Consider the following 22,189-nt stretch of genomic DNA (forward strand, 5'->3'; position numbering starts at 1 on the left):
CTCTCATCACCACATCCAGCATGTGGTATTGGTCCACTAATTTTCCAGATTCTGACTGTGCTTAGAAGATGAATAAAGTCATTTTTCAGATTTTCAGATTTTTGCTTGGCCAGATCATCAGTTCCAGTAAGTATGATGGGATTCTCAATGTTCGGCTGATCAGTAGTTAATGAGGGTATTTTCTGTGTTATATCAGACACTGTGTCATTTGGGAAGCAGATTACCTTTAATCTCTTTGATCGATCCCATTAACTGCTGCATCCCCAACAATAAGAACTTTGGGCACACATTTTGGTTTCTGGGTCACTTTATGGGGTGGTTGTGTTGATCTCGTCTCATGCTTCCTGTTGATGTTTGGAGGAGAGGTGTCCATTGTAGGCTCCTGCTGAAGAGCAGCAAACCTGTTTTTCAGAGGAATTCCAGTGAAGTTTAGTGGGTTTCCAGTGGGAGACCTGACAGGAAGTGTTATGGCTCGAGCTGGCTGATTAGTCCTTGGTACCGGAGTTAAGGCAGATGGAATCATGTCGGCTCCAGCTGCTTGTTGTTTTTTCTATGCTGCTGGTGTTGACGAGGGGATGTCTCGGCTCAATGCAGGCCTCACTGTATCATCTAGGTGAGGGGTCCTCCCCGTTAGACGTCTAGACAGATCCAAAGGATGAGATTAATTTTTCGGCTCGGCTCCAAGGCAGTTCCAGGTGGGTGAACTGCTTGTTGAGGCGCTCGATCGGTAGAGTTGAGATTTCCAGAGCCTGTGTTGATCTCAATATTTAGCTCCAGCCAAGAGACCTTCTGTTCTGTTGATTGAAGTCTTTGTATAATACTGCTAATGACCTCAGTGTTGAGCTTGCTTTTGTTCATCTTGGAAGTAAAAATGGGACAAAAGATAAAGTATAAAACCCCATAGTCGTTACTTCTGAAGTAATCCAGTTATGAGGGTAGACAGTGTAAGAGTAACTATAAAAACTGGGTATATTAAATAACTCTATCCGGTAAAATTATCAAATGAGGAAAAGAGAGAGCCAGATAAGCTGTTCCTCCTTCCAAGGCTACTAACAAGGTCCATTTTAGATAGGCTTAAAATTAAAAAAGTCATTGTTCACGTCGTCTCAACTTTGAGCAGAAATTATCGGGCTCTGCCTCACATCACCGCTCCCGGGTGTGTTGTTTATTGGTCAGCGGCCCCCTTCTTGGAGGGGGCGGCTAGAGACCGCCCTGCGTAGACCAGTAATGAACCAATTGTATTCCCGGACAGGGAAGGGCTGCTGCTCAGAGAGCTGAATTCCCCAGGATTACTCAGACATGCTTGAATCAAGCAAAACACTATTTCATCCATGGTTTTGATGAAGAAATGCCATTATAACATAGTTATAAGCTCAAAAAAAAGTTTATTTTGCATGATATAGATCCTTTAACAGATAAAACAATTTTGAGCTGTAGCAAATTTGAGACAACGTCTTGTAGACGCCTTGGAAATGGGATGACATTTGCCCTTCAAGTTGCCTCAGTTTATTTCGCAGTTCATTGTCAAACTCTGAGAAGTAGGTGTGAAACGTTAAAATGTGCTACCCTGATGTCACCCCATCTAGAAGCTACTTTGATATTTGCATCTAAATTTATATTTCCTTTTTCAGGAACCTTGCTGCATGTCTCTATCTCCCCGAGGACTGTCTAATAACCGTAAACAAAGGCCACTAGTGCAACAGAATCCTCTGTATACGAATTCAGAATCCCAACCCATGTGGTTAGATTGCTTCTTTTTGGGGCTTATCAAACATATGTTTCAGCTGTGACAGAAGGATCTCTTTGATCTAGCGCTTCAGATGTTGAGGTCTTAGTATACTGTGTTGAGACGGGTGTTTCCCAAACCACAGATCTGACTGTAGAGAGACTGAGGACATTGAAACCAAAGCGAGTCGAACCATAATCCAAAGTATCTGTAATTGCAACAACAAAAAAAGACGTCTCACAGATAGCTAGTTGGCCTTCATGGTGGAGGCTGTCAGTAAGAGCATTTTTTGCTCTTTTGTTATTGCTGTCATTTGGTACACAAACACTGTACAACAGCTGAGTAAACTGGCCCACATTCAAGGTTCACTTCTAACCTTCTGTCTCTGTTTTACACTCCCAGTCACATACACAGGCATACTCCGAATCCATCACTCATCGCAGGAACGTCCACAAACGGGCTCTCACCCAGACAGATAGAGCTCCTCCGGGATTTGTTCTGAGGATTTGTCAGCTGCATGGAGTTGTCCGATCTGTTTTTATCAACAGAAGTTTAAGGGTGGCTGCTAAAAAGCACTGGGTTGTGGGATCCTATCCCTGTGAGGGGGGTCTATGTGTGGTCTCATATTTACAGTCTTGACAAGAGACGTTTCTGTGACGGCGCACTGTGGAAGCGAGGAGAGCGGGATTCGATGGTATCTTAGTAACCTGCTCTTGGTATTGACTCCATTTTGTAGCCTGTTGTATTGTCAGTCCTTTTGGGAAACAGAGGCAAAGGGAGAGAAGAAAAAAAAAAAAGCCAGAGAGATAATGGCATTAAATAGATAAAGAGCAGAGAGAGAGGGGCGACGCTGAGAAAACTCCTTTCGTTTGCTTTTCAGGAACAAAAATTAAATCATCAGCATGATCATCATAACAGAAAATGAGTAAGCCTATGATTGCACATTTTAATACACTTAATCCCATACTGCAGCTACAGACACAAAGGGGGATAACAGGTATTGTTGGAAATGCATTGGCAATATTACAGACGAAGGTGTTTGTGCTTTGTTTGTATAGCTTCATGTTTTTATGCAAGTATAAAAAAATAACTATCAAATTGTTGAAATTTCTGCGAATAACTTCAGCTGTAAGAAAAGGGAGCAGAGTACTGTTTATTTGATGCAATATCTGTTTACCACTTTTTGCAGGAGTATGAACGGGAACGGACTGTATACCTCTCTAAGCATTCAAAAGTCAAACAGAGCGTTGATAGATATAATTTATTTCATTTATGGAAGTTTTTCCCCTTTTGTAATGATACAACCAGAACCAGTGACAGACTGGGATTAAAAAACGGCCCTGGCATTTTCACCAACCAGCGGCCTACATGGTGTTGAACTCTAACTTTAATATGCATAAAAACTGAACCAAGAGGCATTTGGCTTATTAGTGGGCCGAGAGATAATGTAGGCCTACAATGAACAGGGTGAAAGGGGCCGCGCACACCCGACGATCATGCCGCCTCGTGATTGGCCGACCCAAACGGCCCACGAGGGCCCGCGGCCCTTCTGGCATCTGCCCAAATGCCAGACCATCCAGTCCGTCACTGATCACAACCCTCAATGGGTTTTGAACGGGATTTAGATGCTAGAGTTTACATGTACACTCTTCAAAACTCTGAAAAAGTTTGCTTTTATCATTTTTGAGCTTCTGGAGTTTCTAGACTTTAATCTTTGTTCCCCTGTTTCTTAAGATACACATAAAAAAATATCATCAAATTAAGTGCTTTTTTCTTTTGATATTTAAAATCAACCTTTTTCTTTAGCATAACCTGATGTTTTGTCTTACTCATTTATCGTTTTTCTTTTTTAAATCACTTAATAAACACCATCAAATAAATTCACTCTGTTTAAAAAAAATCATTAAAGGGCCAACTTCCCGCAACACCTGCAAACTACATCTATTGTTACTCAACTGTATATGAGTCAAATCCAATTCTATCAAACAAAGCGTTGGGGCTGCATATGTATATATATTTATATTTCTTTTGTGGAGAATGTTTTATATATATAATTATGTTGTTTATATATCTGGAGCGTGTGACAAAAGTAATTTCCCTCTGGCATTATTAAAGTAATTCTGATTCTGATTCTGATTACAAATAGCATAAAAATATCCCATTCACAGTTTCTGCTTAAATAATCTTTAGTTAGTGTAGGTTGATCTGGTCCAGTTTTGAAAGTGTTACAAATTTTGAAATAACACTGATCTGCTTTAGTCCAGGTGCCAAAGAAACAGTGGAAACCAATGCATTTTTTGGCAACTCCCATGTTGTGTTGCAACATGGGAGTTGTTGCAATACAACACTGCCCCAAATTATCAGGCACTCAGACTCACTACAGAACTTCAAATCACATCTCAAAACCCACTTATTTAAACTTATTTTTCTGTAGTATGATTTTTCTTATATTTCTGTATTTTTAAAAAAAAAAAATTGTAAAGCGTCTTTCAGTGTCCAAAAAGCGCTACATAAATTGATGTATTAATATTATTATTATTATTACAAATATTCAGAATGGTATAAATATGCTGGAAAAAGGTTGGGAAAGCATTACATTTACAAAGACAAGTATGTAGCAACCCTGGTGATAGAACAATACAAATTAGAACATAATTGTCAAGTGGAAGAAAAATGATGGATCCTTTTCAAAATATTTTCTAATAAACATCTTAAAGGTGAGGCATGTATTTGTGTCAGCAGCCTTTACTTTGATGCCAGTAATTCAAATCCAGTTTAATAAGTCTGACCTTCAGAAGTCACCTAGTTAGTAAATAGAATCCATATGTGTGTCATTTAATCTCAGTATAAATACTTCTGATATGCGAAGGCTTTGGAGGTTTGTTAGAGAACAAACAGCATCATAAAGACTTCAAGTTGTGGAGAAGTTTAAGGCTTATAAACAAATGCTTATAAAAGCATACGAAGCAAAAATACACTCGAAAATCATTTGTGAATTATAATAGTAACGTACATAACTAAGTCGCCACTCTACATGTTATATTAAGGAGAAATGGGAACAGGAACTGGGAGTCACAATATCACCTGGTGACTGGGAAGCCATAATTGACACACAAATCAGCACTACGTATTCACATATGTGGAAAGATTTCTCCTTGAAAAATAGCATTATATATTTCATTATACCAAATCAAAAACATAGACAGAACGGACAACCACCTGAATGCTGGCGAGAGCTTGGACAATGCCCTGCAAACCACACCAGTATTTTTTTGGGCCTGCACTGCATTGGACTCATATGGGGAAGACATTCATCAAAGGGTGAAGGAAATACTAGGCTTTGATTTAACATTTACATGTATTTCGTTTTACTTAAGTAATTTGGATCCACACCTGTCTAAAGCAGATAAATATCTTCTTAAAATGTTCATGGTTGCAAGTAAAAAAGCTATTACCAAGCAATAAGAGAAATAGGCCTCTTTACCCCAGGGAGACATGATTTTGTTGATCATAAATAACCAATCTTTGAGATAATGTTTATCTATGGAAAACAACATATTCCATAATTTTCCTTTTAATAATAATATATATTTTATCTATATGAACAAAACACATTTTTTTACTTGCTAAATAATATATTTAATGTACTCCTGAGCAATCAAGGCATGACAGCGAAGAGGAAAAACACCCTTTAAACACAGAGAAACCTCCAGCAGAACCAGGAGAACTGCCTCGTCCTCCTGGGGCCAGCGACCCTTACAATCCAGGGAGACATCTTTTCCTCTCTCCCCTGTTAAATAAAATATGACCAGAATTTTGAAATGTACATGTTTTTTTATAGCCAGAAGCATAACAATTTTATAAGATCCAACTCTAGAAAATGTTTATTTTATGTTTATATAAAAAGCTCATCATTATTTTTAATTGATGTTTTAGAATAAAATTGGTTCCATATTTATGAATGATTAGGAAAAAATTGCTCATAGTCTGTAACCCCAATTATAAATAAGACACAATAAGAGACAACTAAAAAAAGGTTTTGCATCCTTATGTATCCTTCTGTTGAGGAAATATAATGCAGAAATTGCATAAAAACAAATAGAAAAACTAATAAACCCAGCTAGGGTCTTTGTGCACTGTTTTTAAGCATTTTTGGCCCACATTGGAGGACTTAATGAACCTGTGGCAGTGGAATCCACATGTTGCAGACCCCTGACTTAAGGGTTTTTTACTCATGACTTGAAATGTTGTCCTGTAAGTTTCTGTTTTTATATGTATTTTCCTGAAAATTTGTCTTTTATTCTCTTTTTTTTAGCTCTTCTCCATTGTGATATTTGGATGCATAGCCAACGAGGGCTACATCAACCGTCCCGATGAAGTGGAGGAGTACTGCATCTTTAATCGCAACCAGAATGCCTGTAATTATGGTGTGTTCATGGGCTCCATGGCCTTTCTCTGCTGTGTTGTGTTTCTGGCTCTGGATGTCTACTTTCCTCAGATCAGCAGCGTTAAAGACCGAAAGAAGGCTGTCCTGGCTGATGTTGCCGTTTCAGGTAAATCTCCTCCTCTTATTTCTCTTGTACTACAGCACCTCACCAGAGGAGTTATATCCTTTTAACTTTTATCACATCTTGTTACAATCAAAAGGTTCAGTGTATTTTATTGGGACTTTATGTAATAGGCCATCACAAAGTAGAAGGAACATAAAAATGAAATATGTACATTTGTATTCAGACCTTTTAGGGTGGCACAGCAAAACTGTAGTGTAAGATCTGAAGTGTAAGCTAGGAGAGTAATTCATTCACCCTAATATAACACTGAACAGTGTATCATCCTGTGTTTGGAAATTCAGTCTGACTGAGTGAAAGAGGTTTTTGTTGGTTTCACGTTGAGCTGTGCTCTGCAAGTGTACATATTTGCATCTAGCATGCGTAACCTAGTGCTACTGGTAGATTTAGCAAGGTAAAAGCTTGTGTTTTGTGGGAATCTAAGCTTACCTCTTTGCAAAGAGGCAGAAACAAACCACTGCGTTTGTGTAAGGAATTAGTTTATTCCAGGTTTCACAGCATGTAAGACAAGTTGGTGGTGGACAAACCACACTGCCACACTGAACATAAATGTGCATTTGAATAAATCCTCGTCTATACACCTATATGCCTGTGCATGTTCCTTTAATGCACAAATTACACTAAAGTGAAAGGTTAAAATACAATTTCAGTATATCAATTAGAGAGTAAGGTTTATGTTTTGGTGTTTCTGGGTAAAGCCATCAACAAATTCACCTAAGTTCAACAACCTTGCCCCCCTTGTCTCAATACTAAGCTCCCCAGTATTGCTTAGCCAGTCATCACTCATAGTTGCTCTCAAATGTTTTTATAAGCATAAGCATTAAAGTGCATTGGAGCGAGCCTCTGTCTGCACATACGTGGCTTTTTTGCCATTTGTGACTCAGCCTGTTGCAGCCCCTTCACACAGCAACTTACTTCATCGGAAAGCTGCTCTTAGTTCATCAAAAGTACGCTAGATTTGGCGCTAGGCGCTTTTTGGAATGAAAATCGATTAGGGGGTCTGAAAAGGCATTTAATCTAGCAGTGAAAGCTCTTATTTGGCCACACTGCAAACCTCTTTGCAATCAGATTCCAGGGGTAGCCGCTAGCCAGTGCCACCCACGTGGGCCCTCACGGACACCCCAAAATAAAATATAGATTTTTCAAGTCATCAAATTTGTAAATAAAGTTCAGGTGTGTTGTTTAATCTCAATATAAATTCAGCTGTTCGGTGAAGGCCTCAGAGGTTTGTTAGAGAGCATTAAAAACAGAAAACATTATGAAGACCAGGCAGCAGACAGGTCAGAAATAACGTTCTTTAATGTTTTAAAGCTGTATACCAAGCTTTGAACATCTCACGATGCCTTGTTCAATCTATTACCGTGAAAATGGAAAGACTGAAGCACAACAGCAAATCTACCTAGACTTGGCCATCCACCTAAAAAAACAGACTTTAAAAGATAAGCAACAGCGAAGCAGCCAAGAAAGTCATTGCAATTTAGGAGGAATTCCAGAGATTTATGGATCAGGTTTTTCTGTTGACTGGATGATCTTAAGTCCTGTTCAAAGTTTGTCACAAAAAAATAAGTGAAAGGCCCAGATGTTACAAAAATATTATCTTTTGGCCAACATGCAAACAACATACGTTCCTTCACCAGGAAAATGAAAGCTGCCATAGGTACAAAAGAAATTCTGTAGATCAAAGTATATTTCTTTGTTAAAATGGCCCAAAGTCCAGACCTAAGGACAACATAAGGCCCGTTTACACTACACTTTTTTAACCGAGCCGAGACCAGTCCGAGCTCGGTAGCCGAGATAACTCTTGTGTGTAAATGGTCAGCAGACTGAACCAGACCGCGCTAACGATAACCGGACCGCGCTAACTGCAGACCAGTTCATCACCAGGTCTCGGACTGGTTTTTTTTAGCCCGGTTCCCTGATAACGAGGAGCGCATGAGCAGACCGCGTCATGCCCTTACAGTCAGCTGACTGTCAGCGGGTTTTCCAGCGTGTCTGGCTGCACGTCCCGATTCACGCTCCATTCAGACAAATTTCAGACATTCATAATAATACTAGCTTCCTTACCGTGCCACACGGTTTCCAGTGATGACTCTGCTTATGAACCTCAGCGTCTGTTGTTGTTTCCCGCGTCTGTAAATCCTTATTAGACGTTCATTTGTCTTATCCACGTCCCAAAAGCCGAATCTGTCTAAGGGCCTTTCAGACAGGAAGCGATTTGCGCTGCGCTGGCCGCGGGGTTCAGCGCAGCGCATTTGCGGTTTCTATGGCAACGCGTACATTCGTCACGGCGCGCCGCGCTCGCCGTGCTCAAAGTTCAACTATGTTCAACTTTGAGCGCGGCGCGCGAAGCGGTGCGCTGCGCTGTGCTTGCGCTGTGCTTGCGCTTTGCTCGACGCAGCGATAAACCGCCCTGGCGCGGCGCAAGCCATTGAAAAGAATGGGTTTCACAGCGCAGCAGTGCAGTCGTCGCAGCCTGTCTGAAAGGCCCAGCAACAACAATAACATCCTGAATGTGACGGGTGCCGCCATTTTGATTTGCTCGGTCCCGCCTTCAATCCCAGAGAGCGGTAGTAACGCAGATCGCCACTAGGAGGCGAGGAGCAACCAAGGAACCATAACCGAGATAACTCCTGTGTGTGTAAACGGCTGCATTTATCTCAGTTAACTGGACCAAGCTAGGACCGGTCTCGGCATGGCTCGGTTTTTAGGTGTAGTGTAAACGGGCCTTTAGAGTCCGTGGAAAAGCCTGAAAATGTATCTTCACAACCTCTCTCCAGTAAACCAAAGAGAGACGGACCTCTATTACATAAAGAATAATTGTCAAATATTTGAGTCTCCCGATTTGCAAAGCTGCCGCAGACATATCCCACCCCCAAACCCCATCCCCATAAGACTTGAAAGCGGTTCAGATGCAGGTAGGCTAAATACAAATGCATGCCACACTTTTCACTTTTTTGTACAAAAATGTGAAAGCAAATGTAATCTTTAATTCTACTTCTCAGCTATGCAATGTCTTGTATCTGTATATCACCAAAGTCCCAGTGCAATTTATTAAGGATGTGACAAAATGTGAAAAAAAAAAAAAATCAAAGTGTATGGAAATTCTTATTTTTTGTTTAAACCTGGTCTTTATATTATGTTTTTAATGGCTGTATTTTTTTTTCTTTTTAACCTCATGATTAAATCTCTACAAAAGTAGAAATAAAAAGAATTTGGCTAGTTTTTATTACATTGTGCACTTATGTATATCTTTGAAAAACTGCCTTTGTTGGTTCATTTTTGTTTCTCCTCATAGTAACACATTATTTAAAACCTGTGATCAGCTTTTATTCAGCTTTCGTTTTAAAACTATGATCACATAAAAGGGGGACGAGGTGTGAAAGGGGTTGTTAAGGAGACAGCTACTCCTCTGGCGCTAACAAGCCTCCGAGATGTGCTTTAGTGTGTCAGACAGTCTACTTCTCTGCTGCACTGCTACTCCGGTGAGCACGACAAGATTGTCAAGCATAGAGGCTTTTAATGAGGTAGTTCCTGTCACAGACGTTATTACCTTTCCTTTTTTTTTTTTTTTCAGTGTGCACACACACCCTCTCTGTCACCATATGTTTCCAAGAAAGTTGGCAAATTAGACACAACAGCTGGGAGTCTGATCAGATGTGGATACGATATATGCGTCTCCTTTCTTTTTTGTATGTGGGGTTCATTGGGCAAGTTCATCCATGTCAGAGCCAGAGATTTATGAAAACACAGTTTGACACTTGTAAAACCTTTAACCTATTTGTGAAAACACAAAAAGGCTGCAGTCTCAATGCTTGTAGAAGTATAAAGGCATTAAAATAAGGAAGGAAGGAAGGAAGGAAGGAAGGAAGGAAGGAAGGAAGGAAGGAAGGAAGGAAGGAAGGAAGGAAGGAAGGAATCAGATCTAAACGTGGTTTAATTTAATCCTGCTCATCATTTATACAAAATACATTATTATCTGTTTATTTTTGACAATTCAATTTTGTTGCTTTACATTTAGCTTATTGAACTGCTCAGTCAATTTTTAAATCATTAAAACAACTCTAAATAGATATATTTTAGCAAAGTCATTTACCAAATTTACAGCCCCTGAACTTATTTCCCAACCATTCCCGAAAGGCCCAAACTTGTCCCAGATGGAGACAATTTAAATTTCTTTAGGACAAGACTGAGACGAAATAAAATCTTTATGAAATGGAAAATGGTAGGCATTTGTCTTTAATTTTCAATTGTATTTTTTATTTTAGTTTATTTTAGTTTCACATGAAACAGGACCACAGGGACATCCAGTGATTTTACTCAAGAGCAGACTTGAGCGCAACCATTTATTAAAACATATAGCGCTAAACAGAGCAAGGATCTTTGAAGAAAGAATTACCTATATTCTGTACTTGTTGCTGAGAATAGACTTAGAGTTATTTTTTCTAAGCCAGGAAAATAGAAAACAATAAACCACAAAAAGTTTATGCCTTTCTTTAAACAAGACACACAGGCAAAAAACTTTGATGTTTTGGGTCCACACAACAAAATAACAGATCTGTGTTACAGATCCTTTTTCGACAAAAATCTGACTACATAGCTTTGTTCAATACATTCTTACATTTAGTTTACTGTGGAGCAGGTAAAAATAATCACAATTGTTTTATTTCAGAAAAAACACCAGAAGGAATCAAATTATTGTGTATTAAGTTCTTTCAACTTTACAATCTTGGCCCTGAGTGTCAAAAAGCTTGGACATCACTGGAAATTTTCCACATTGATTCAGTGTGAGAGATTTATATAGCAAGGGTTTAAAAGTAAATTTGTCCTGTTTGGAGTATTGGTGTATGAACTAAACAAGTTAAAGGGGATTGGAGAAATCCTGTTGCAGTTTGATCGGTATTTAAACTCTGGCTGTATTTTGCCTCTTTCTTACAGCGTTTTGGTCATTCATGTGGTTTGTGGGTTTCTGCTTTCTGGCCAACCAGTGGCAGGTGACCAAGCAAGAAGATAATCCCTTGAGAGAGGGAGGCGACGCTGCCCGTGCAGCCATCACCTTCTCCTTTTTCTCAATCTTCACCTGGGTAAGGGTGTCTTATTGCTCTCTGTAGTCCACAACATAAAACACATCTTAACCCCAAAGTAGGTGAGGAGTATCTGTTTGTTTAAAGCGTATAGGGTGCTGAGGCATGTACAGCAACAGAGTACCTACAGGCTAAACACATTTGTTGGCATCCATGGTTAAGATGTGAGAAAAGTCTGAAAATAAACTGATGTTTAATTGGTGGAGCATAATATATATATAAAAAAATATATATATATAACCTTTAATCTGACATTATTTAGTCAGTGTGGAAAATAATCCCACTTTAAGAACACACAAAAAAGAAAAAAAAAATCCAGTCACTCTGAGAGCCTGTGTGTTTTTCTGATGTATGTGGACATTTTGATATGTAAATAAAATTTAGAAACACAAAGAGATGCAAGTAATATAACTAAAACACAAAAAAGTGGTGTTACAAAAAAGATGAAAATACCCTCCGTAAAACTTAGTTGTAAAGAAAATGCAGTTTCTGGTAAGGAATAAAGTAAGATACCCTCAAATTTATTCCCACTTAAAATGAATAAAATGACGCCCAGGTGCTCATGAGAACATCACTACTCAGCATGTACTGTAGAAGGAGGTTTGGCCTCTTCGTACCTCAGACTGTTGCTTGGTTTGCTCCTGACATGAGGATGAAACCTTGATTAGATCCAAAAGTCTTTCTGAGGCCTTCAGAATAAATAAATAAACAATTGGAGTCTGATCGGCATCAGTATATTGAGAGTAAATATTGGGACATCGTTCAGCAAATTGAGGGAGCTCAGATGTCCCCTGGGAATGAAAAGGGACCCGCAGTTGGTTTGTGAAAAAGGTGATATGCTGTGACAGAAATCTTATATTTATAAGACAAAACTGACAAGACAAACACCTGTGCAGTTGCAGCAGCAGATGCTTTTCTTCTTTTCCCATGCCGTGCACAACACTGGTGTTATTTCAACTTGTCACCAGAGGGGGCAAACTTCTGCAAAAACTTGCACCACAGTCCTTTATAAACATTATTTTTGCTAAAGCAAAGATCTCCCCTTGTGTTGCATCCCCCATGCGAGCCTGGTGGACGTAAAGCACGTCTTAGTTATATCCTGCAGGAAAGAGAAAGTAGTCTATTACTAATTAGAAGTTCTTAGAAGCTCTGAACTCTGCAAGGAAACGGATGGACAGAAGTAAAAAATATTCAGTTACTTTTATTTTAGGGAGGTTGTGAAAGATACCAGCAATTGTGAAGCTGATTTGGTTGAAAACCATTGTTATTTCTTTCCTTACTTAATAAATGTTCTCAAATTAAAAGCTGGATTTTTTTTCCAAATCAAAATAGTGAAATAAAAGGGGAAAAAATACATATTTTAAGACTTTTTGGACATCTTTACCAGATTTTATGTTGCCATAAGCTTCTTTTTTAATGTATATAATTTGGACGTTAATTGTATTTGTGTACGCGTGAGCTCATGAGTGGCTGTCTTTCCAACAGGGTGCTCAGACTCTCTTCTCTATGGAGAAATTAAAGAATGTATCATTTGAAGAGGAGTACACCAAACTGTTCCCTCCTCAGCCACATCAACCTTTTGTCTGAATCCGTTCTGTCTTCCCTCCCTGCAGCCGCTCACACCCACTCCTGTTATTTCTCAGTGGCCGAACTTCTTTAGGGGCACCTGGTTAATTGCGTACAGCTGGAAGTGAACAAAACTGTATTCTTGCAGCATCAAATGCTGAAAACTGTTTGAATTACAACATGATAAAGTTGTTTCAAAGCTGTTATATCACCCATTTCAGAGTCTCACTTCAAAAAAACCACTGGTATTTAAGCAGTTTCCAATCAGACCTGAGATCCCTGAAAGAAAAAGATACCGAAAGCCACGTCAGACCCTTTTCCAATGTTCCGTGCTTTTTTTTTTTTTTTCTCAGGTAGCTGTTTGCTGCTAAGGTTGCAAAAGCTGCAGCTGCCCCCCAAACCCGGAGCCCTTAAACAAGTGCTGTCACAACTTATAGGCATCCACTTCCTCTAGTCGTTAGCATGATAAACCTGCATGTTACAGGAAGAAATTGGTCCAGTTTACAAAGGCGACAATGTTCTAAATGTTATTAAACCTTTGCAGGAGCTAGTTTCATCTTTTTGTTTCCTTTTAATCAAAGACTGATATTCAGCTGCTTCTCTCCACTCTTGCATAGAAGAGTTAAGAGGTTTAGGAAGTGCATTGCAGGGTTGGTGGTTAAGCTTTCAGCTGCAGGACTTCAGGGTTGAATAAGCAATAGGACATGATTTATTGATCAAAGAGCCTTTGGCATGTTGCGCTTCCCTCAAGCAAATCTACAGATCTCTATTTTTTTTAGGATTTTTAGGAAAATAAAGCCATCTTTCCCTGACCCTTCTCTTTCAAATAGAGTTTAGAGGTATTGAAGTGCCATACGCATCTCTCTTTGCTTACAGTGCCTCGCAGAGTTATTTGTACTTCTTAAACTCAACATTTTTAAACATTTTGACGGATCTAGAGGTAGTGCATAATTGTGAAGTGTAAGGAAAACGATGCATGGTTTTCAATTTTTCTTAGAAATAGACATTTGTGAAGTAGAGCATGGATTTGTACTCAGGCCCCTGAGACCAGTAAATAAAATCCAGATGAAAGAGCTACTAGCTGTTAGTAAACAGTGTCCGCCTGGGTGTTGTATAATTTCAGTATAATCCAATTTTCCTGTGAAAGCCTCTGAGCTTTATTAGACAACATTGGCAAACAAACAGCAAGGAACACAGTAGAACGGTCAGGGATCAAGCTGTTAAGAAGTTTAAAACAGCATTCGGTTATTAAAAAAAATATCCCAGAACTCAATCCATCTAAACTGACAGGTTTGAGAGGAGCACATTTAAAGTCTCCAGTAAGCAAACATAGAAGAGGCAGCTCTGGTCAGATAAGACCAGGATGTTTGAATGTTCGTACATGCATGCAAAGCACTGTGGATGACAGAAAAAATTCACTGCACCACATCTGCCTGAAACAAGATCTCCATGTTTAAACACAGTGGTGGCTGCATCGTGCTGTGAGAAGGCTTTTCTTTTTTCAGCAGCGACAGGGAATCTGGTTAGAGTTGCCAGGAAGATGGCTGGAGACAAACACGTATGCTGGGATGGACCTTCACCTTCGAGCAGAAAAACCTGAAACATACAGTAGAGCCAGAGCTACAGTACAATGGTTCAGAACAAATAATATTAATTCAGTAGAGTGGCCTAGTCAAAGCCCAAACCTAAACCCTGTTAAGAATCTGTGGAACCTGAACTTGTTTAAACTGAGCTGATTTAGGCTGAAGCATTTGATGTGACTCGACATCCTCCTTTGGAGAGGGATGTTCCCCACTGATACTGACAATATATGCGAGTAAAACAAACAAATAAGAACACTGCCAGGAATAAACCCTCTCCCTCAGTAGAACATTATAAAAGGACAGGAGCAGCCATGGCTCTTACAATTAATGTGAGATGAACATTTATACATTTTGACATACCGTATTTTGCGGATTATAAGTCACACTTTTTTTCATAATTTGGCCGATCCTGCGACTTATAGTCAGGTGCGACTTATATATCAATTTTAAATGATAATTAATTTTGACCAACGTGATCCAAGGAGTAAACGTTACTGTCTAGAGCTGCAAGAGGGCACTCTAGGCTTGTGAAAACTATACGCTGCTGTTGTACCACGCTCACGATCTAATTTCAGCATAATTATGATAACTTTTAGTGTATTGGACCATTACACTGAAATGCGCTGGAAAGAACCTTCTGGGTCGAAGTTGCTGGCTTGTTATGCTAATTTACCCCATTCATCCTCCCAGGTACGTTCCATATTATTCCCCTGGTCGTGAATGCAGCTGTGTAATTGAATAAGTTTGCTTACCAGGTTAAATGTCATTATTTAGTCTTGGATTGTGTGAAATAAATTTCGAAATAAATGCGGACAGTCCGGTGCGATTTATCACTTATAATTTATAATTCCCTCTTTATGATATTTTTATTTTTTTTTGGCTGATGTGACTTTTTATCCGGGAGCAACTTATAGTCCGAAAAATACGGTACCTGACAATAGCAGTGAATAGAAAAACAAAAGTGAAAGTAAAATCAGTGTGACTCCACGTTTCTTTCAAGCTAGTTGCGCTTTAGTTCAGAAATACAATCTTAAAACCATAAAAATAACCGAATATCCATGTCACAGGGTAAAATATTTTTACTGTAATGAAACAAAAATACAAACAAAAAAAAAAAAAAAAATATATATATATATATATATATATATATATATATACTTAGAAATTGTAGGGATCCTCTGGATGTATTTTTTCCGAGAAGAGGTTGAAACACGTTCTGAACCGACTAGTGGTGTTCAGGGTATTTGCTGTGAGATGTGTGAACCATTTAGATCACAGAGCACATTTTGTGTTGTTACAACAAAACATTAAGATAACAGCGTTTACACACAGCTGACAAAAATACACTCTAAAAGGCTTGCAGATGTAACTGGAGGCTGAAAGTTTGCAGCGATGTTAATTAATGGATGTTGTCCCTGCCATGTCAATCAATAAATTAATTCAAATTAAATTATATGGTACATTTAAGTCTTTATTTCTAAGATTATTTCAAAACCATGTATCTATTTCCTCCTACTTATGATGCACTGCTCTGTAAAATCCCAATAACATACATCTAAGTATGTGGTTTTCATGTGAAAATGTTCTGGCCTTGACTAAATACTTTTGCAAACACTGCTTACAGAGAAAATGAAGAAGTCTTAGACGCGGCGTGCAAAGCCTGCCTTGCTTTGTTTTACTGTTTCATTTGGGTTCACTTGTAAACTGTTTTGCTTTACTGGTTTTTGAAATGCTGATTGCAAGAGGAGTTTGATTTAGGTAGTAATAAAGATTTCATTTCATATTTCTGAGATATTTTTGGATTGGTTTACATCATAGTGGATCTCCGCAGCTACTTAGCAACACGGAGTTTCTGCTTGTTTGTTTTGGGAAAGTAGACTGAAGTCGAGTTAAGGCTGCATGTCTCATTAAAGAGTTCACCAATGCAAAAGTAGCTTTTTTTTTTTTTTGCCTTGCTGCCTTTAGCTGTAACCGGCTGTAATTGACTAAATTGCTCTATCAAACATCTAATAAGCCTCACCAGATTTCTGGCAAACTAATCAATATTTTCTCCCTGCTCTTTTCTCTTCTCTCCCAAAACCTTCGCTGTAACAACGCTGCTTCAAATTCTGTCTCCTCACCGTTCAAATGCACCCTTCGCACCTTTTCTTGCTCCTCCATCCATCCCCACCTCTGATCGTCCGTGCCCAAAGGCGGGCCAGTCGTTCCTCGCCTTCCAGAGATACAAGCTGGGGGCCGACTCCGCCCTCTTCTCCCAGGACTACACCGATCCCAGCCAGGATGCAGCCGGAGCGCCCTACACGTCCTTCGGAGGGGACGACTTGGAAAGCCCGAGCGGCGGAGGGGGCCAGGCCAACAGCGAAGGGGCCTTCGACGGCACTGGAGGCTACCAGCGTCAAGACTACTGAGATGTCGGAGTGCAGATACGCTTTGGGAGATATGTCGTTGCCCCAAAAAGATCATTTGAAGTAATACTTTTGTTGTTTCTGTCACGCTGAAAGCCACTGCCTCAAACCGACCCCAGTTGTGGTCTCTAGTAATTCAACTTTACGCAGTTCTGGTGGGCTGTTTTAAAGCAGCCCATCACACAACCGTTGAAAGTTTCCTCCTGACATGGCAACTCAGACTTATTGGTTATGATCAGTAACAAATTCTCTCATAATTAAATGTTTGAGGGGACACCATTGGTAGCAAATATGACACATCAATCACAGAAGCGGTTGCTACCAGTTAAGTTATTCTTTCTGCTTTTAATCTGTTTATTAAAACTAATTGTCTCCAAGATGGAAATCCTGGATTTATCTCCAGCATACGTTCACACCCCTGGTCAAGATGTTTAAAAGAAAGCATTGATTTGGAGACTTGATGAGCCCAAGATGCAACTTTTTGCTGCATTTTTCTATCAGTGAGTCCCAGAGGGTTTATTTATTTTTATTTATTTTTTTGGTTTGCTTCTCTTACTACCTTGGTCTCTTTGTATGGGGTAAGATAAACTTGGAATAAACCCTTTTTATTTCATAGTTCCTATTTTCAGCTTTTTATTTATTACTCTGACTGTAGACATGGGTGAGCTAGGCTAGAAGCGTGTTTCTTTATGCTGCAATAAAGCTCCAGATTTTTCATACTTCTATCAGATTTAGAATTATTGAAAATAATCTTTTAATTTTATGAACATGTTTATTCTATTCGGAGGTAAAAAAAAAAAAGAAGAAATTACAGTTTGGAAAGGCTCAGCCAGGGTCCAAACTAGAGTCTGATAGGAATGTTAGCCATAAGTGTAAGATTAGGATGACTGCAGACTTAAAGCAAAGATATATCGTCAATGTTACCAGTAAAAAAGTGAGAAAATTGGACTGGCAATTGTAAGAAGGGTACGACTCAGTAAAGCCAATGAAGATTCACTGATTATGGAAGAGAGCACAAATATGTTTTTGACACGCAATTGTTTAAATACAATGTAAACAAAAACACATGAATATCTTTTTTTAAAATTCACTCTCCCTTTATGAAGTTTATTGTGTTCAACCAGAAACTCTCCTGTTTCCTTTCCTATCAGGAGCAGAGTTTTGGTTGACTGAAAATAGTTTTAAATGTAAATCTGGCAGGGGAAGGGATAACACTGGCCTTAACTGTTTACAAATGAAATTTATTTCTGTAAGTTATTTTTCTTTCCCATTTGGACAAGTGGATAAGAGAAAACTGACGTTTGTGTCACCTCGTGTTTCCACCTAAAGGGCAGGAACGACCCAAGGTTGATTGAGACTCTAATCAGATTTAGGATTTACAGATAAGAACATTGTTGCACCAGCCAACATAACCCAGCTCCTTCTTTTGTAGCATATTGTGCATATAATGAACAGGTTTTAGGATTAATAAGGGGGCTATTTCCCTAAATTAAATTCAACAATCACGTTCATCAGTTAACATTATTGGTGTAACAAAATGCACTTTGAACAAATTGTTTTAGAAGGTGACAACTGTAAACAAGTTGTGCTTGCCATCAGGTCCAGTCTATGTTGTTTCAATACACAGTTATACAAAAATAAGAAAGGTGGAGGCAAGTTTAATTTGGTTTTCTTAAAAGCACATTCAAAAAACTGCTAGTACATGTCAAAATGTATTTGCATACAGTGACAGTGTGGAATATATCTTAACCTAACTCAGATGTAGGCAGCATAAATGATTAAACTACAATAACAGCATTCATGTATGACTGTGAAACTATGAAAAGTTTACTTTTTTTCCGTTTTGGGGCTTGGGCCTACACTTGTAATTGCTTTTAAAATTGTTTAAATGAAATGTCGGTTAATTTTGATTGATTAGAGATCTAAAATTAATCCAAAAACTACTATTTAAAAACCACGGTGGTAGATTCAAAGGCTGGGTCATTTTTAATAAACTAAACCACAAACAACAAACCAAGTTCTGAAGTGGCTCTTGGGGGCCCCCTGCTGGCTGGAGACCTTAAGCAGTATTAGCTTGGTCAAGTCTCGGGAAAACAGGAAATAATAGATTCCTAACTTAAAAGATCTCATAGGTATTATTGATGGGGAAAAAAAAATATTTGAAAAAATCTTAATGTACTTTTATCGTTTGTGAATTGTTAAGGGGTCAATAAGTGGCCATGGTAATTGTAAAACAAAAAAAACCCCACTATTTATCTTAAAGATTTGGATTTACTTCCCCCTTATGTATAAGTATACACGTAATAGGTTGCAATTTTTATTTATTTTTGTCTGAGACTATGCTATTGCAGTAAAAGATGCCTTTATTTAAGGGCTTTTTAACATTTTTGCCAGGGGTACCAATATGTGTGGAGGGTGCTGTAGTTATGACTTGTAGCTTGCAGACATATTATGTTTGGATGAGTTCTGAATTGGGGGTTAAGGAAGATTTGGGGACACACGTAAAATGAGATGGATAACATTTGTCATAAAATGGAGGGAGTTTAGGAAACTATAAACAGATTGAGTAGTTATTAGTTCTGACCACATTGCTGTCAATAAGAACAGTAAACGTTAGCTATAAAATCTGCATAAGCATTGCAGGTCATAGAGTAGATTGGTTTTTGAAAAGAGAAATGGTTTGGTGCAAATGCTTATAAGTGAGATAGATTTTTTTTTTTCTGCTTTGTTTTTCTTTTGTTCAGTTGTTGCCTTAGTTTGGACTGCCAGGCAAAATGCAACCATCAAAGGCGACACACGTTACACCCAACATCCCACACTACACTTTTCTTTCCTGGTCTTTTTCCATTAAAGTTCAGATTATCACATTTTGTGCTGGTTTGATCTTGGAGGGCATAAAACAACTGAACAAAACACAGCGGTTTTTGTTTTTTTTAAACATTGTGCTGCATTTTCAACACCACACAGGTCTTCGCCAATGTTGTCAAGTTCCACAAAGAGGTTGTGTTGGTTTATCTGCCACCCTTTCGGTTTTATTTGAACACATCTATAAAAGATTCAACCATGAACCTCCTGGGTATTTATGAACATGCATTGCTCTATTTTATTCAACAATAATGTATACCTAACTCCTTATAAATATATACATATATGTAAATTGATAATTCACTATATTTCAGTGTTTGACTGAGAGATTCTGCTTTATTTTAGGGCATTATGCTAGTTATGTTTAAAAATAAACCGAGAAGACAGAAAAAAGACGTTCTATGGTCTGTTGAGTGTTATTGTTATAAGATAAATGATGAGGCCGTCTATGCCACATCTTTTATGTTGCTTTCAAGATAGGAAGATGTTTTTATTTTGGGATAACAATACAATAACTATTAAAACGAACCAAAAAAAAATGCAAAACTACTGAAGTATATTTACCCGTATGTACTTTATACCTCTGTGTAGTTGTAGAAATGTGTGATGTTTCTCTGTGAAATCTGTTAAAACAAAGCAAGGTAAGAATTAAGAACAACACTGGGTACAAATGTCTGTTTTTTGATGTATCTGATTTCTGTCATAAAGATAAATAAAATACTGATAAATATGTGTAAAGGCATGAGAGAGGTTTCTTTTTTTTGGCTGTACATTTTTCTAAGCATTTTCACATTTTCTCACATTGCAACCATGAACTTCAATGTGATTTATGAGATCGACCAACACAAAGAGGACTGCAATTGTGAAATGGAAGGACAGTAATGAATGGTTTGCTACATTTCTTACGTCTAGAAATCTGAATAGTGTGGTGTGCATTCTTTTTAGCCCCTTGAGTCAAAGTAGAGCTAAGCTTTCCATGTAATTACACAGTATCAAGTATTTAGGAGCCTTTTGCAAGTTTTCCTCCTGGATTTGCCTTAGTTTGCATTTTCCCAGCAAATCTGACCACGTTTTAACAATGGCCATGTTCAAGGCAATGTGCAGTGAACATTCCCACCATGTGTAATATTTTGCAGACCAAGACGTTATAATATGGTCTCATGTGGGCTCCTGCTCTCATGTGTTTGTTGTATCGACCAGATGACTTGTGGCAGACCGCAGACAGGACTTCTCCGCCCCACCTTTTCTTTTAAACAGAGGTTTTCTTATTCCTACTCCTTCAAAAAGGCCAGATTTGTAGATTGAAAAATGAATAGTTGTGCTGTGGTGTGGATCTCTGCATGGGCTTCTTGTCTTGCCTCTATAATGGTCTGTTTGCCCAGCCTTCTGTTTAGGTGGATGGCAGCATATTAGATCAAAGTTTTCATATGTATATATACTTCCATTTTCTAATGATGAATGTAAAAGTGCTCTATGGGTTTAGTAATTGTTTTATAACCTAATGCTGATTTAAACAACTCTACACTACCCTATCATGAGGTGGCTGGTGCGTTCCTCAGCCTTTGTAAAGACCTTTGTTTACTACTGTAACAAAAACCGGAGGCCTTCCCAGATCAGCTGTAATTATGGTAAGCTTATATCACTGACAGGTAAACTGTTTACTAATTAGGTGACTTCTAAAGGTAATTTAAGGTAAACTGGATTTATTAGGGGCTTCAGAGTGAGGGGGACTAAATGGTAATGCACAACACACCTTTAGGAATTTCATTGGCAAAAAAATACAATAAAAAAACATGTGATTCCCCTTTCGCTTTACAAGTTTCTACTTATGTAGTTGTGTTGCTCTATTACATAAAATCTTAATTACACACAAATGTTTGTGATTGCAGTGTGACAAAAGGTGGTCATGTTTAAAGGGGTATGAATACATTTACAAGGGACAGTATGTGAGAGGGTGCGGTTAGCCAAAGTTTATGTTTAGAAATTGTTAACATTTGAAAAGCCCATTCTTTGCACCCGCTGTTACACATGATTAACAGACTGTAATGTGTACTTGATTCAATATGCTCATTTTGTAAATATACAGACTTCTTTGTTTTTGATCAACTGCCGCTTTAAAGCAGTGGAGTGAACATGTCCGCTGGTTCAATAATGAATCGTTTATCGCTGTCCACACGCTGGCAGTGTTGTCAAATTAACCAATGAAATGGCTCCGTCCTGCTAAATGTTTTTTTTTTTTTTTTTTTTTTTTCCAAATGCATTTAATAAAAAGCAGAGGTAATTTTTCCGGAAGTAGATTAGACATCTTGATTCAAATAAAGCGAGTATTATATCAAATTGAAATTATGGGCATTATTGTTAGATTTGTGTGGGTACCATCACTTATAGGAATTAA

The 22,189-nt window shown here is 38.4% G+C and overlaps 1 protein-coding gene across 3 annotated transcripts in view; it reads left to right on the plus strand.

The window, feature by feature from the left end:
* LOC110366643 (synaptogyrin-1-like) overlaps positions 1–20,526 on the plus strand; it is a 39,961-nt gene extending 19,435 nt beyond the window's left edge. Inside the window, exons 2-4 of one of the 3 annotated variants that reach the window (XM_036137359.1) lie at positions 6,042–6,279; positions 11,230–11,375; positions 12,861–15,617. In XM_036137359.1, coding sequence (XP_035993252.1) covers positions 6,042–6,279; positions 11,230–11,375; positions 12,861–12,962 — 486 coding nt within the window. In that variant the 3' untranslated portion in view covers positions 12,963–15,617. Of the gene's footprint in view, positions 1–6,041; positions 6,280–11,229; positions 11,376–12,860; positions 15,618–16,716 lie in introns of those variants that run through there. The other 2 variants (XM_036137357.1, XM_036137358.1) reach the window with 2 other exon arrangements.
* Positions 20,527–22,189: the final 1,663 nt, after the last annotated feature.

This window comes from Fundulus heteroclitus, chromosome 5 (assembly GCF_011125445.2).
Source record: "Fundulus heteroclitus isolate FHET01 chromosome 5, MU-UCD_Fhet_4.1, whole genome shotgun sequence".
Lineage (NCBI taxonomy): Eukaryota > Metazoa > Chordata > Actinopteri > Cyprinodontiformes > Fundulidae > Fundulus > Fundulus heteroclitus.